Source organism: Tursiops truncatus, chromosome 4 (genome assembly GCF_011762595.2).
Source record: "Tursiops truncatus isolate mTurTru1 chromosome 4, mTurTru1.mat.Y, whole genome shotgun sequence".
NCBI classification, from domain to species: Eukaryota; Metazoa; Chordata; class Mammalia; order Artiodactyla; family Delphinidae; genus Tursiops; species Tursiops truncatus.
The window spans coordinates 64,834,266-64,851,079 of NC_047037.1; the positions used below are offsets into that span (position 1 = coordinate 64,834,266).

The following is a 16,814-nucleotide window of genomic DNA, read 5'->3' on the forward strand; positions in this document are numbered from 1 at the left end:
GGTCGCAGATGGAATTAAGAGTCCATGAGGGTCTGTAGAAATGAATGATGGAGATGGAAGAGGTCTTTGGAGTGATGTGATTTGAGAAAGATCTCAATAGCCTTTGCTGACTTTGAACATGGAGGAAGGGGGCCACAATCCACAGAATGATGGTGGCCTCTAGAAGCTGGAAAAGCAAGGAAATGGATTCCCTAGAGACTCGAGCAAGGAATGCAACCCTGCTGACACCTTGATTTTAGCCCAGTGAGACTCATGACAGCCTTCTTATTTACAGAAGTGTATGATAATACATTTGTGTTGTGTTTAAACAATTGTTTGTGGTAAGTTTTTGCAGCAGCAGTAGAAAACTGTTACGATATTATGTTGATATTACCTGTTTATGTCTCTTCTCTGGGCAATGAATTTCTCAAAGGCAACAATGTTGTCATTAAAAAAAAACTTAGCACTATTCTACCTTAAAGGAGTAAAATTTTCTGACAAACACCGGAGAGATCTAGTATTTACCGAGTGTGTATGTACCTTATACCCAGCATTGCCCTAATCATTGTGCTTTGCAAATTTTGCTTACTCCCTAGGAACATTGTTTAACCTTACCGAATCTTAATCTTCTCATCTATAAAATGAGTTCAAGGGCTGGATCTGGGTTGCCAAATTTTTCTGGAAGTCAAGATGGAAAATATTTTAGGTTTTGCTGGCTGTAAGGTCTTTGTCTCAACTACTCAGTTCTGCCAACAGAACACAAAAGCAGCCATAGACGAAAAATGAGTTCATGACTGTAGCTGTGTTCCAAAAAAACTTTATTTACAAAACAGGAGACAGTCTGGATTTGGCCATTGTTTGGTGACTCGTAGATTAGCAGAACCTCCTTATTCCATTCTAATTCCTTTCTAACCTGATGATTTTGTGAGTTTATAAAGTTGTACCATTAGTGCCAGTTAAGCCATGCAAGTGCCAGTAGGACTTGAAGAGGTAACTCAGGTAATGGGATGGGTCTGTTTATAAAAAGAAGCATGGTATTGCCAGCTTGAGTGTCAGGAAGGGAACTGCCACCAAGTCCTTGGCAAACGAACCTGGGACAAACACTCTTGCGGATGAGACATAAGGGGAACCTTGAATGCCAAGGCTGAGCTCATTGAACTTGAAACTCAAAAGAAGTGGAACTACTGTTGGAGAAATAAAAGAGAGCCATAAATCCATTGCCCTCCAGAATGAAAGACCTTCTGAGACAGCTGGCCAAATGAAGCAGGAGGAGGGGACGAGGTCCGCATTTAGCTAAATTATGTCTTTGGGCAGCCAGGCCAGGTCTGTTAAAATAACAAAGTGCCTGAACTTCTGCCCAGAACACGTCACCAAACTTTGCACTGGGGACCGTCTCCTATCATATGACTTCCTAATCTGAGGAAGTGAAGAAAGCAGAGTGAATGAAATACGAAGAATGAGGTATTTCTTGGAGTGCCTCCCTAGAGACAAAATCTGACCTTTCAGGAGATTACTGTTTGAATTCTCTATTCTAATTCGAAAAGACGTAAGTTTATGGATCTAATAGATTTTGCAGCACCTAATAGGTTTTGAAGGCCTTTTGACGTTTTCTCGTGATGCAGGACTTGCCCATTGTAGGCGTGAGGGCGTGGGTTTATAGGTCAGCGTGGGCCAAGAAGAGCCCATTCAGACCTCAGCGAAAGGCACTGGGGTTTGGGGATGTTCTTGTTTGTTTGACTACCTGGTTGTGGTGGTGGTGGTTGTTTTGCCTTGGCCTTTTCGGCAGGTTTTCAGGACAAAACTGACCTCTTTGATTGATTCATCACAATAGCTTGTTTGCAATGTCTTACAAATTGTTCAAGAACAGTTTGCCCATAATAAAAGTGACCTAGTAATACTCCCAGACCCAAGGAAATGTTGGGTTAATCAGTCACAGAAGCACTTGATGTGCCAAGTTAGTGCCACCTCAGGGCTCTTTATGTGGTTCCTTTCCAAGTTTTCTAAACATTCCGGGGAGAGCACAGTATTTGTTTATTTGGCTGCTAGGACTTCATTCTGCTATTGTTTTAGTTACACTCCTCTGCCTCTCTGTCTCTCTCTGTCTCTCTCTCTCTCCTCCCCTCCCCTGCACCACTCTCACTCTCTCTCCCTCATACATACATACTTATTTTGAGATTGATAACCACTCAGATTCTTCCTTTAAAGGGTAACTTAATTTGGCTGGGATTCAACTTGTAGTTGTCAAGAATTTGTGTATATACCCACTCAGCAAATATTTTCTTAACTCTTGTCCATCTCAAATCTCTGAGGCATGGGAAGAGGTGCTTTTGGGCTAGAGTGATGAATCGTACGTGATCTGTGCCCTCAAGGAACACAAGGTGCAGGTAAAAGGGTCCTGTATTCTCAACAAGATCATCATGAACATGCTCTCCAAGGGCTCTGGAGGGTGAGAGTTGGGAAGGTGCTTTTGTCGGGAGGCAGCCAAGAAAGGCTGTGTCGGGTTGGCAGGTGACCTGGGCTCCAAGAAGAGCTTGGGTTTCAAAATGAAAAATGGTGGAGAGGGAGGTCTTCTTGCAGACAAAGGCATGAACAAATTATTAGAGTCAAGGAACGTAGTCGGATATATGACTGCGTATGTGGCTGAACAAAAGTCAGCGTTCTGAAGTGCTGAACTTGGCAGAGCTGGTGTTGGCAGCAGTGATCTCAAAGAATGCATACTCACCGGAGCACTCTAGGAGGGTATACAGTGGAGTGAACTTGTCACATTGCTCTCCATTTTCTCCTAAGAGACCCATCCTGTTTAAGGATTCTGCCTGTGCCAGATGAGGTCCTGTCAGATTTTGAGAAACCTGGACCAGGGGTCTTACCAAGCCTCTAGTATTCCCAAGCCATCCTTCTCTAAAACTCCAGCTCAATTGCCATTGACTCAATTGGCCAAGTACGTGAGGATTCATTTCTAGGCTCTCTATTCTATTTCGTTGGTCATTATGTCTTTCCTCATGCCAGCACCATACTGTTTTGATTGCTGTAACTTTGTGGTGAGTTTTGAAACCAGGAAGGGAGAATTCTCCTACTTTGTCCTTTTCCACCCCCCCCCCCAAGATTGTTTTGGTTATTTGGGGGCCAATGGAAGTTTTCAAGCTGGCAACAGTGTATAAGATTAGTTGGAAAGGACTAGACTGGAAAGAATGAAAACTATTTAGGCTGTTTCATAAGTCTAGATATGAGGTAACTAGTCATTAAGTATTTTGGTGGCAGTCGAGTTGGAGAGCAGTAAATGGATTTGGAATATTTGGAATAATTTAATATGGCTTGCTATATTGAGTGTGAATGAACAAGACAAAAAAGAGAAAAGGGATTTTCTCCCAACCTTTGTGATCGGAAGAATTGTACTGAAATACATAGAAAAATAAAGGACACAAGAGGAGCTGAGCAAGTCTGTGGGTTAGGGGATCTGAATTCAGTTTTGAACACTGAGCTAGAGGTTCAGATGGGGATGCCCAGCCATCAGTTACAGATGCCGACGTGGAATAAATGAGTGTCCTGGTTATTCTGGGTCTTATGTTGCTTATAAATGGTGTAGAATTTTTTTTTTTTTTAATGTAATGCATTTACGGTTACCATGGTGGCAAGAGCCAAATGAAGGGACGTGGTTGGCAAGAGCAGCAAAGATGGAGATCTGGTGAAAGGTAATTTCATGAAGCTTCTGTGCATTGCCTTAGCTCCGAGGAAAGAGGACGCTAGATGCTGTTGACATGTGTTTTATTTTGAAGTGACTGTTACTACCAGTGTCTCTAATCCTTAGCCTTGATCTCTTGGAGCCTAATGTTCCTGTTCTCCAGCTGAGAGAGACTAATTCACCATCTTGTGTTGTAAACACTCACTCATTTTAACTGATTACACCTCCAATGATTCTCAAATCACTAAAATTACTAATTGCTATTCCTTACACATCAAAGAATGAATCCTGAATAATTAACCCCAAATAAAATTAAATGAATTGGCCCTTTTAATTAGAGTCCCTGCTGCTGTTTGTTCTCAGCTTCCTTTTCTTACTGTTAAGAGACTTTTAGAATGATTAAAACTGTTTAAGACTTAAACAGCCAGTGACCTTTTAATACATTATAAACCCATGAAAGCAATATTTCAGCTAGCAGGTGGTGAAGTAAATTTTTAGAGCAAGTACCTGTCAGCTCCAGTATTCTTTTGGGGAAAAAAAAAACAAAACAACATGCCAAAAAACAACCACCTTGAGATGAAATGAGTGTCTCTGTTTGATTATTTTTAAAGCATTTATGCATTTGCTAAGCCTCAGTCTCTATGAAATGGCAGGGTTGAAGGAGAGTGAGTAACGTTGGCATCATTTTATATAAATAGTAACAAGAATTTCTCAGTGAGAAGGATTTGAAGTCATTTGTGCATAAAAGATGAAGACTGGAGAAATCACACAAAGGCCCTGGTCTCAGACAGCCCTTCTTATCCTCAGGGAGTCTCCTGAGGCAGGGAAATGGGCTCACACAGTCGGGCCAAGGAAGCGTGATGGGATTTCATCGCTCCCAATCGTCACGCTAGGATTCCCAGCCTCTCCATGCTGCATTTAGCCTGGGTGTTATTGAAGATATTTCACGTGTTTCTGATCATCTAATCCAAGTCTCCTAAATAGTAAGAACCTCTCCTCTTCTTCGTAGTCTTCTGAAGTTGTAGGGGCCGAGCAGGTTTCCTCCGTATGCTTAAGCAGCTTCAGTTTCTCACACTAATTTTGCCACCTATCGTGGTAAATGTGTCCTCAGCCGGAAGTTAGGGGATACAGGGTCACAGTGGGTTTCTTGGTCTGGTTCTACACTATATGTGTTTCTCTTTACCACACTGGCTGAAATTTCTCCATGGGTAAAATAAAAGTTATTGGACTAGATAAATGACTTTTTTCCTTAAAGTTTAAAAAATAAAGTTTTACTTTTCACTTTGAAATAATCTCAGGCTTCACACAAACGTTGAAAAATAGTATAAAGGATTCTCACTTAGCCTTTATCCAGTTTCCCCAAATATTGATATCTTACATAATCATAGTACAGTTACCAAAATTAGGCAATTAACACACTGACCACAATACTTCTTGCTAACTTACAGACTTTATTCAGATTTAATCAATTGTTCTATTAAGATTCTTTTTCTGGTCTAGGACCCTGTCCAGAATCACAAGTTGCATTTAGTTGCCTTGTCTTCTTAGTTTTCTTTAAGCTAGGATAGCTTCTCAGTCTTAGTTTGTCTTTTATGAAGGTCAGTGACTCTTAACCAGGGCTACATGTCAGAATCATGTGGGGAGCTTGTCAAGATACTTGTGTCTGGGTCCCAACCCCAAAGTTTCTGATCTAAGAATCGTAGAGTGGGGCCTCGCTGTATGCAGTAAAAGAAAGTGCTTCCTGAGATGCCGATGCATACCTTCCTTTAAAAGTCAGAGCTGTTTCAACACCTCAAGCACTACTATTTTGTGTTTCTATTCACATGACATCTCTCCTTCCACTTCCTTCATTTCCCTGTTCCTCTTCCATTCCCAAGTCTCCTTTATGGACAGAAACCTGACCCTCCAACATTCCTGGAGGATTTGAAGGAGTTTCTAGATACATTGTGGGATAAGATACTGTTAAGACCTATCTACAGACCTTTTATTGCAGAAGAAAGATCAAGTACAGTATACATGGTTGCAGTGTTTCTTGAGATGAGGGTGTCCCCATAGCCAGGTGGTGACTTAGGGATGAAGACTCAGGGCCTGTATCCTGAAGACATGCTCCAAGTAAGTTAATGTGTAAAAACAATGACAACAATAGCAATGATAGCAACAACGGCAAAACTAGGTGGCTACTTTAAGACCGATGTTATTAACTGTCCAGCTATGAGCATGATGCAGAACCTATGACACCCCCGCCCCCAGTACTGTAGTGTATTGACCTTATGTCAGTAATTGAAAAGGGGCAAAATGGTCCATGGTAGAAATACATATGTTCATTTTTTCAGAGTTCAATTCAGTTTAATATAATATAGATTTATAATAATAATCATTTATAATAGTAATATTATTACTATTCATCAAGCATCTCCTGTGTGCTCTATGTGCCCTCTAAAACAGAGAGCCTGCTCTCAAGGTGCTTACAGTCTATAGGAGAAACCAGTAGATCTGCAATTAAACTAACAGAGAGCAGAATATGTGCTCCAATAGAGCTAAATCAGGAAGGAGCAATATGTTGTCACTGGAAGTGACGATGGGTCACTCTATCCAGATATAGCAGTGGTGAAACAAGTTTAAATGAGCTATTTAAAGTGTTTTTATTCTGAAACTATCATCCCTCCAGCTCCATCACCATCTTTAGAAGGAAGGTAAGCTTCTGGCCTCAGTGGCCGCCACAGGGTGACGTCCCATCTCCAAGAAAAAAGAGTATTTTTGGAATAGTCTCTCAGCACATTGATATCTGTTTGCCAGCTTCTTTTTTCAGTGTTAAGATTTTTTGTTTCTCTAGACTGTTGCCTCATTCTGTGTCCACGGCATGAATTTTTAATTTTTAAACTGAGAGAATTTCACTTTTTGGTGTGGGGCTAAAGGTATCTCAATAGTTGGTAGAAGATTGACGCTTAGGCTTAAATCATTGCCCTGTTTATTTTGAATGCCCATCTTCGGAAGCCAAATTATATGGTGTGTGGTTTGTTGTTTCGGTGGAAATTACTGTCTTTTTGTAAGACAATTGACACTTGGTGGATTCAAAAATGCTATTTGGTTTTAGTCCATTTGCAGAACCAGACTGTCCTCTTAATTTCATATTATTTGAAAATCATTCAGTGTTTCTTAACTAAGAAAGTGAATTTGTTTTTCAACAAATGGAAACCACTATGTGATAGAGAAACACAGTATACTTAGGTATGATGCCCTAAGATGTTTCACCTTCACACAGCCTATTTATTTGTGGTCAAACATGAGGACTACTGAACTCAGTGACGACCCAGGGATTCCGTATTAGCTAGATGTAGAGTGAAACTGTCCATCTGAAAATCAGGGAGACTTCATCTACTTTAGGATAATCATTCCTCCTGCTTTTAATTTGAGAATCTGAAAGAGCATTTCAAGCTAAGTTATTTAGAAGGATGACGGAGACATTACATTTTGGCTTGGGTAAATATAGTGATGCATTAAAATTAAACACTGGCTTAAGTAGATTCTGCAATTCATTTCAAAGTATCTTCCTTTTGATTTTTTAAAAATGCATGCCTATAATTCACATTTATTGTATAACAATTAAACCAAAAGGAGAAGGCATGAGCTGTAGACAACCATCCCATGAGCTACAGACAACATTATTAACGTATACAAAATGTTTATACAGAAATAGTGCCATATTATAAACAATATTCAGTAGCCCATTTTTTTTCTCACAAGGTAATACATCAGAAACAGTTTTTCATGTACTTGTCCCAGATACTCCATGACTCACACCTTCACTAGATGTAAGTCTTTGTTCAGATATCACCTCCATGAGGCATTTGCCAACCTTTTTCTTTAAAACTGCAACGTTCCACCATCACCCTAGCAGTCCTTTCCCCCTTCCCTGCCCTATATATCTGTATAGTACTTATCAAGATTTGATATCACATATGTTTTATGTAATTTATTTTTTAAGTGTTCTTCTTCTCCTGATAGAGTATAAATTACACGAGTGCAGCTCTTTGTGTTTGTTTTATTTATTTGTTTGTTCGATGTTTCCTTCTGGTGTCTAAAATAATCCCTGGCACATACAAGGCGTCCAATCAAAGACTAAATAGATGTCAGATCTAGATCAACATCATCATTTTGATGGCAACACAATTTTCTAGTGTGTGACTGACTTCAATTGATTTCTTTTACCCCAATTTTATCGATGAATAGTCTGATCATTTCCATTGTATTTCACTGTGATTAAGATTCTTTAACATGCTTCCCTGTATAGTCTTTAGTCACTGCTTTAGTAGGATAATTTATTATAAGGGGTATCGCTGCATCAAAGTGTATAAACATTTTTAAAGCTTTTGATACCTGTTGCCAAATTTTCTTGAGAAAGTTTTATCTTTAACACTCCTATTTATATATAAGTAGCATACAAAAGTGCTGAATTTCTTATATCATCTTATACCATTATTGTGTTCCATCACTCTTTAATTTTGACCTTTCGTTTAAATAACATGACTTAGAAAATTAAGTACTATCAGAATCAAAAATTTGTTTTTTAGTTAAGCAGCAGAAAATAAAAATGGAAGAAAAGTAGAAAGGTTTCTCGTCTAATATATAATTATATATAATAAAAGCATGAACTCCAAAAATGTCTCGTGTGAGAACTAGAGAACTGAAGCTACTTGGTTGAGGTCACATATCTTCTCATTTACAGATGACGATGTGTCATTTACGGGGGGCAGTATTGTTGCTATTTTGATGACAGTGAGGACAGGGAACCAGGGATGGCCAACCTTTCCCTGATAATTATCACTTCTGCCCGTGAGTTCTCAAAGGGGTTGCACACTGAGAGAACAGGAAAAAAAAGGAAATTCAGGAGCTGCCTACTGCCTCAGTAGCTCCATGAGTGCTTAATCCAAGAAAGAGGTCTGTGTGGTCACTGTGAGATGGTGCCTAGGCTTTGGGTCTGGGAATAAGCAGGCTTTTTATCCTATCTCTAATAGGAGCCACACATTGAGTAAATCTGTGCAACCCCTTTCCTATTTTTAGTTACAACCAGTCGGTAGTAACTAGATTGGGAGAAGACTGGGAGGTGATGCATTAAATGGGACTTATCCTCAATGGTTCCTTGATCTCTGCCATATCCCAGTATTTCCTGGTGGCTTTTAAAAACTTATGACACATTCCTAGGTACTGAAAATTCTCTTTTGAATTGTGTGTATGTGTTATTTTAAAATAAGTGGGTAGAACAATGACCGGTTAGAAACTTGTATAACGAAAAGTGAGTTTCTCTTCCACTCTTGTTCCCCAGTTGCAAAATTGATCTTCTTAGAGGCAACTTGCCTTTAACAATTTCTTGGGAATCTACTTAAAAGATACTCCCTGATATTACGGGCATATATGTATATATGTTATTACACAAATAACATTTACTTAATGTCATAAACCTTAATGTCATAAAACCTTGATTTTACCCAGTGTGCTTTCTGATGGAGTTTTCTTGGTAGCACATCTGTCTTAATGCTAACTGAAGATGGATTTGAGGGTAAAATTGTAAACAAAGTCTTCAGTTGCTTGGTGTCATAATAAATTGCCTCTCATTTATGAGGAGAATGCTGCAGCTGTGATATAACTCAACCACCTTACAGAGATTTTTCACTCCTGTTTATTTTATCTTCTCACTTGTTCTCTTTTCTCAACCTTGCTCGGAGAGCTTCATCATCTCAGATTTGGTCTTCTCTACTGAGTGGGCAGATTCAGACTCAGCTGCTCTTTTGTGCAAAAGTGAAAAGAAAAAAATGTCATCTATCATGTACACGTTGTACAAGTCACTTACATACAGTTTAGCTTAGCAGTGTTCAAACTGTGGATTGAGACCTATTTATGGGTCACAGTCACTTTAGTGGGTCACACACAACACCTTTAAAGTAAATAAATAACAGAGAAAGTGTCAGTGTAGATTACATGCAATAAGTATGGTTTCATGAAACCCTTGTTTCAGATATACATGTACTTACACATGTCCAGATAGGAGTTTTGCATCATCATATAAAAGGTTATTTCTTTACTCTGGGTTATAGTAAAAAAAAATGTCCAGAGTCTCAGTTTTAACTGGGTTGATCTGCAGAGTGACACTGTGAAGTGGCTATTTTTATACTCATTTAATAGGTGAGGAGAACTGAACCTGAGATGGTAGCACTGCCTTTTCCAAAGTAAAGGGTAGAGCTAGGCTTTGTGTTTTAAGTTTTTGGGCTTGAACTTTTGTACTGTTTTCTTTGGAACATATTTCCTTTCTCTGTTAGTTACTACTAATGGAAAAGAGTAACTGTCTTTACTTGAAGCTTATGATTTGGTCACCATAATTATTTTTATTTCGTGTGTGTGTGTGTGTGTGTGTGTGTGTGTATGTGTTCCAACCCAGTCTCTTGTGTACTCATAATTTAAATTCTTAATTTGAGGAGCTGCAAAGTAATTTTATTTATAATTACCTTAAAGTTTAGATTTTCCTTAAACAACCAGAATTTCTCCATTTAAGAAAGTTAGAGAGCCAACACCTGCCAACCGCAAGAGCCCTTCACGTGCGGTCCACAGATCTACATCAGCATCACCTGGGAGCATGTGAGAAATGCAGAATCTCAGGCCTCAGCCCCGACCTGGCGAATCAGAGCCTGCACTTTAGCTAGATCCTTTTGGTGATTTGAACATGGATGTTTGAAAAGCACTTAAGACACCAGGTCATTTAATAAAAAAAAAAAACAATTGAGTGATTAAATGGCTTTTTATTCAATTAGTTTTTCAACCTATGTTTACTGAGGGATGACAGGACCCAAACGTTATGCCAAGTGGTGGGGATATAAAGATAAATTATGAGTGGGCTCTGTTTGTTAGGAGTTTCAGTTCTCGCTAGGAGAGAATAAATGCAATCAAGCATTATAGATGCTGGGATAGAACCTGTATGAGGCACAAAAGGGGCTGTTATCTAAACCTGCATGTGTGTGTGTATGTAGGTTTACATGGATATTTGGATCAAGAAGAAGGAGAATGATGCTTGCTTTTTTTTTTTTAACCATAGTAAATGAATCCAGACTTTATGGATGATCTGAGTTTGATTACTCCCTTCCTTGTATTTTTGCACTACAACCATACATAACCAGTAACTTACCATCTTCTTTGTTGGTAAATTCTTGTTATTTTCTCCCTCTCATGGGGGACTTCATATCATGAAGGGCTAAGCAAACTGTTTTCAGGTAGCTGCCTTTTATATATGCCTGAGCCATGTTATTGGGGTAACTACAGTGGGTGATAACTCAGTTACAATCAAGTAGCCGCATCTGCTTCTCAGTGCCACTGCCTTTTTACCCCTAGACTAGAAAGGGTAGCTTGAGAAAATATAAACGGCTGAGTCTCTGGGAGTTTTTCCTCACTCTCTTCAAGTTAATGGTATGCGTAACGGGCTATTTTCTGATGTCAACTGGAATAAAGTAGTGTTTGGCAATCGGGGATATACGAGTTTATTTGCCGAACTCACCGTTTCACTGCCTTATGGTGCTACATCTGGCACAAAGCAAAAACCTTTTGAATATTAGCTCAACGAGGTGGGATGGTTTAGAGCAAATCAAGCAAGATCTCTTCTTGCTTCTCTCCAAGGCATTGTGAGCGTACATTTCCAGCTCTGTATTTCACTGGCAGTGTAACTTTGGAGTAAATCATTTTAGCTGGTCATTGAGGAATAAATGTATTTTGCGTGTTGGGTAGGCTTTGTATGGTGAGGAAAAGGGTAAGGAGGAAACCAGGTTTATAGACATGTGTCTGTGACTACTCTACTCCTAATAAAACCAAATATTTCTTTCTTAGCTTTTATGTATCACTGCATTCCCCAGTTGCCTGATGTGTGTCCATTTTTGGCTTGCCTGTTTGATTTATTCAGTGCCCCTGTAATTCACAGGGTCTGGGAGTTCACTTGGATTTCCCCAGCAAGCCCAGAGGGCAGGGCATGCACTAATGTGAAGGTCTACATTAGCATTGCTGGTTGTAAGATACTACAGCTGATTCCGTCCAGGTGCTCTTTCCTCTAGGAGGGTTGCCCTGCAAGCATCTCAGCCAGGTGCTCTTTCATCATTTGAAGAAATCTACTGAAAAGAAAAGGATCTTCCCCCGCAACATTTATATACACACATTTTGTTCTTTCCTTTTTGTCATCTTCCTTAAACATGGAAATTGTACCTTCTCTCTTAAGCTGAACTTACTGATACTTAGAGGCATTTCCCTCTGTTGACCTGCCTGTGAAAATGGTGAGCCTTAAGTCAGAATTCTCATAATAGTTCTTAGTCTGATTGAAAACTCTTTACGAAGAGTTTTTCGTTGCAACTGACTTAACTAGTCATGCTTCCCTTCAAAGGACCGATTTTCTATCCCTTTATCATGTGTGTGTGTCTGTTTTCTACGTTCACCCAGTCCTCCACACCCTTTTAAAATATGAGCTCCGCTCTAAACAATGTAGCAAGAGGTCTATGATGGGGCTTCCCTGGTGGCGCAGTGGTTGAGAGTCCGCCTGCCGATGCAGGGGACACGGGTTCGTGCCCCGGTCCGGGAAGATCCCACATGCCGCGGAGCAGCTGGGCCCGTGAGCCATGGCCACTGGGCCTGCACGTCCGGAGCCTGTGCTCCGCAACGGGAGAGGCCACAACAGTGAGAGGCCCGCGTACCGCAAAAGAAAAAAGCCTATGATGATTGAGCTTGAAAGATGGAAAACCTTGGTCTAACTTAGTAACTGATTAAAATAAGCAGATACTTATTATGAGGTTATCACTATGACTTTAATAAATCTGCGTAATCTTGCCTAGAACACATGGTCTAGATTTATGTTGTTTTTAAGATATTTCTTTTAAAAAAATACGTTGTATTTTCTTTCTCGGTTCCTTTTCACCCTCCCAGGACTCTCATCAGCCTGCACCTCACTATATTTAATTTCTATGACAGAAGTATAGGGTCAAGAAGGATATAGTTGGAAGGGACCTCAGGGACAGGCAGGTGTACTTTTTATTCTAAGACAAGTTTGCTCTGAGAATTTGGGCAGTTCCTGTGTCTTCTGTGGGCCTCTGTTTCTACCTTCATAATCTGATCCTCAAGATTTTGGTCAGTTCTGATACTGTTTAATGCTCTGACAATTCCTATGACATAAAGCATCTGGTAAAGTATAAGAAGGTGCTGAGAAATCCTCTTTTAAATTGAATATGAAGAAGACATAGGTCCAGATAGAACATTTGAACCTGAAAATTAAGCTGTGAAGTAGAATTTGATCATCAAGTCTCCATCAACCTAGACTTCTTTGCAGATCACCTAAAACTTCATTGTGGGCTTTTGTCTGATACATTATGACTTCTAAAGGTAGAAAAGATCTTGGTGACGATCCTTTTTGCTTGATAGGTATTTCATTTTTTTATTTGAAGGCCAGTGAATTTCTCAGTCCCGGCTGCACATTAGCATTATCTGGGTTTTACAGGAATACGGGCATCTCATCCCTTCTCCCCATCCCTGAGAATTCTGAATGCATTGGTATGAGATAGAGTTTGGGCATCGGCATTTTTAGATAAGATTCCTTGGTGATTCTAGTATCTAGCCAATGTTTAGAACTCTGAGGTGGAGTTCATAAAGATTTATGAGACTTATAATTTTAATAAGGATATAGACAACATATATCTTCAGATGTGCACACCCAGAAGGATGAGAGAAGTAGAGATATTTCTATATGACATGCCATTGAACCTTTCCAATTCTATGGGGTCCAAAGTAGGAATACTATGACACTTTGCTTAATGCAATGGTTCTCAAAGTGTGGTCCCAGGCTCAGTAGCACCAGCATCACCTGGGGATTTATTAGGAATGCAAATTATCAGACCCTGACCCAGACCTACTGAATCAGAGCTTCTGGGGGTGGGACCCAGCAATCTGTGTTTTAACCAGACCGTCCAGCGATCTTAGTGAGCTCTAAAGTTTCAGAACCATCAGCATACAGAGTTGTTGTGGGCGTAAGAGGTAGCCTAGGAAAATCTTAGCACTGTGCCCGGTGCATGGTGAGAGTCCAAAAAACAGAGTACTCTAAAGATAGTGTGTTTGACTTCTTGGTAGCCTGAATATGGCTGGGAGCTAGACTTGACAGCTGTTAGCTACTCTTCCAACTCTAAGACTGTTACTTTTTAAAAATTTATTTTATTGAAGTATAGTTGATTTACAATGTGTTAATTTTTGCTGTATAGCACAGTAATTCAGTTATACATGTATGTGCATTCTTTTTCATATTCTTTTCCACTATGGTTTATCATAGGATATTTGAATATAGTTCCCTGTGCTATATACAGTAGGACCTTGCTGTTTATCCATTCTATATATAATAGTTTGCATCTGCTAATCCTCAACTCCCAATCCATCCCTACCCCACCTCCCCCTCCCTCTTGGCAACCACAAACCTGTTCTCTGTGTAAGACTGTTATTTATAAGGCAAATGGAGCTCAATTGAACGATCTCAAAGGTGTATCAGAACAATCAGTCCAAGTCACCATCCTTCCACTGTGAGATTTAGACTCTTTCTTTTCTGAAGACCTAAGTTGTGATGTTTTGGTACTATCCAACAGTGACTCATGGAATGGTAGAGACTATACCACTAAGTGTTGAACAGCTGAAATGCAAGGAAAAACTATTTATCCATAGAGGAGGACAGTTCCCCAACACGTCTAAAACATTATTGCTAAAAGGAAAAGGGCACATAGAGAAATTTTTTTCAGAAAATGAAGGTTTCCTTTTCTTAATAGAATTTCTTACAAAGAATATTTTAAAAGATTCCATACCAAGAACCCATAGCGATGTTAGGTTTCCTAGTATCCTAAAGCCTGGATAGTGTATAGATTTCCAAATTGGATGTTTCCTATTCCAGTTTCTCCTAATCTTGTCCTGCACACACTTTTAGATTAGTCTTTAGTAAATCATATTCTTAGAAGTGTTTCCTTCTCAGAAATCCTTAATGGATCCTCACTGCATGCACAATAAAATTCAAACTCTATGCTAGATGTGGAACACACTTAAAAGCTTATTTTTATACTGCTTTAATTTTTATAACCTTCTAGTGTTATTTTACATTCTTGTGTTTATGCTATATTGTAACTTGCTTTTTATTCTCTAGACCCTGGTTTTTTTTTTTTTTTTACCATTATGCCTCTGTTTTCCTTTATTTCTGTCTAGCATGAACTTACTATCTACATCATAATGTTCAGGGGCAATTTAAATTCTCCAGTAAAGCTTCCTTGTTACTCCAAATGAATGTAAGCTTTCCTTTATCTTAACTTCCAAAAGAGTTTGTAGAGCTTAATAAATTGAACCTTGTGTTACCTTACCTGTTTATACATTTTTTTCCATCTCTACTTGACTGAAAATTCATTGAGGACAAGCAACAAGTCTAATACACCTCAGTAATCCAGCGCTCCGAGCACCTTCCCTGTTCTGGCTAAATGTACTTGACACGCTTCTACACCGGCTTTATGTCACTTCTAAGTATCCTGTCTGGTCCTCATTCTCCTGAAAGTTAAGGATGCTAATTAACTGAGGAGAACTTAGGGAATAATTGCTGTGCAGGACAAAAAATTATGTGTCAAAGCCAATTACAACGCAGTGAAATGCCAGCTAATGCAAATCTCCCTGACTTATGATGGGGTTACGTCGTGAAAAGCCCACTGTAACTTGAAAATATTAAGTGGAAAATGCATTTAATACACCTAATCTACCAAACATCATAGCTTAGCCTTGCCTACCTTAAACATGCCCAGAACACTTACATTTAGCCTACAGTTGGGCAAAATCATGTAACACACAGCCTATTTTATAATAAAAACTTGAGTATATTATGTCATTTATTGGACACTGTACTGAAAGTGAAAAACAGAATGGTTGTGAGGGCACAGAATGGTTGTAAGTGTATGGGTTGTTCACCCTGGCGATCTCCTGGCTGACTGGGAGCTGAGACTGCCTGCCGAAGCCCAGCATCGCAACAACATTGCACCCCATATGGTTACCCCAGGAATAGATCAAAATTCAAAGTACGTTTTTTGTTGAATGCCTGTTGCTTTTGCACATAGGTGGAACCATCGTAAGTTGGGGACTGTCTGTGTTTGTAAGAGTGCTATAGTATTGCATCCGTGTTAATTTCATGTGTGTGTTTCCTTTCTGCAGGTGATTTTCTTCCACCCCCGCCTCCACCTCTAGATGATTCCAGTGCGTCTCCATCGGGCTCTGGGAACTTCCCTCCTCCACCTCCCCTTGATGACAGTGCTTTCAGGGCACAGGTAAGATCTGGGGTTGAAGTCATGTTTATAAGCCATGCTAGGAATCCTGAATTCTGAGATTGTTTCTGTGGTGGATAAACATTTATCCAGAGCCTACAGAGAGAGCTTTACACCTCACAAAGCACTAAGGCATTTTAATGCCAGCTGCCCAGCTCAAGCTTCCCAGAGTTCTGCTGGCTTGCCCTCTGAAGCCCTGGAAATCCTTTTACCTGCTAATTTTATTTTGAAACTGAAAGTCATTCTTTAGGAATGCCATTTGAGAAGTCCACATTTTCTTGTTATCCTGGAGACACACAAGCAGGCATTTTTATTGCCTTTTTTCTCTTTCCACAGACGTTGCATTCTAAATGAGTAAGGATGATATTTTAAGGTTCTGGTTGGCCACTGTGGGTACTAATTGGTCAGCAACATCTTTCTAGCAAAAGCAACAGCAAAATTTCTTAGGTTTTCTCTTCTGAGTGAGGTCAGGCGTGCACAGTACGGTATGTGTTGACTATTCAGAAGTATCTGTGCTCCAGGGAGTGTTGCGAGCAAAGTGACTCAGGGCTAGATTCAGTAAAAGTTCTCAGCCTGTGTTCACGTAGAGCCACTGGTGACCAGCTGCCACTGTTTAGGCAGGTAAATGCCAGTTATGTCCGGAAGGAAAACTAAATAATATTGTCATACAATTATTGTCATATTTTTAGGGGTGATGATGTTACTGTAGATACGTCAAAGAAAAAAATCCTTATTTTTTAGAGAAATGTCGGCAAGATTGGTGAATGAAGTGAATAGTGCCTGGTATTTGCTTTAAAGTCAAAAGAATCTAAAAA

General features: G+C 39.6%; 1 protein-coding gene across 6 annotated transcripts in view; it reads left to right on the top strand.

Moving 5' to 3' along the window:
• Nucleotides 1-16,814, top strand: part of LPP (LIM domain containing preferred translocation partner in lipoma) — a 700,420-nt gene that overhangs the window by 296,049 nt on the left and 387,557 nt on the right. For all 6 annotated transcript variants that reach the window (XR_012331429.1, XM_019946127.3, XM_073804014.1 and 3 more), the window contains one exon: nt 15,890-16,002. Coding sequence is in view for 5 of the 6 variants with exons in the window: in XM_019946127.3 (XP_019801686.1) it covers nt 15,890-16,002 (113 nt within the window). In the remaining variant the exon portion in view is untranslated. The remainder of the gene's footprint in view (nt 1-15,889; nt 16,003-16,814) is intronic.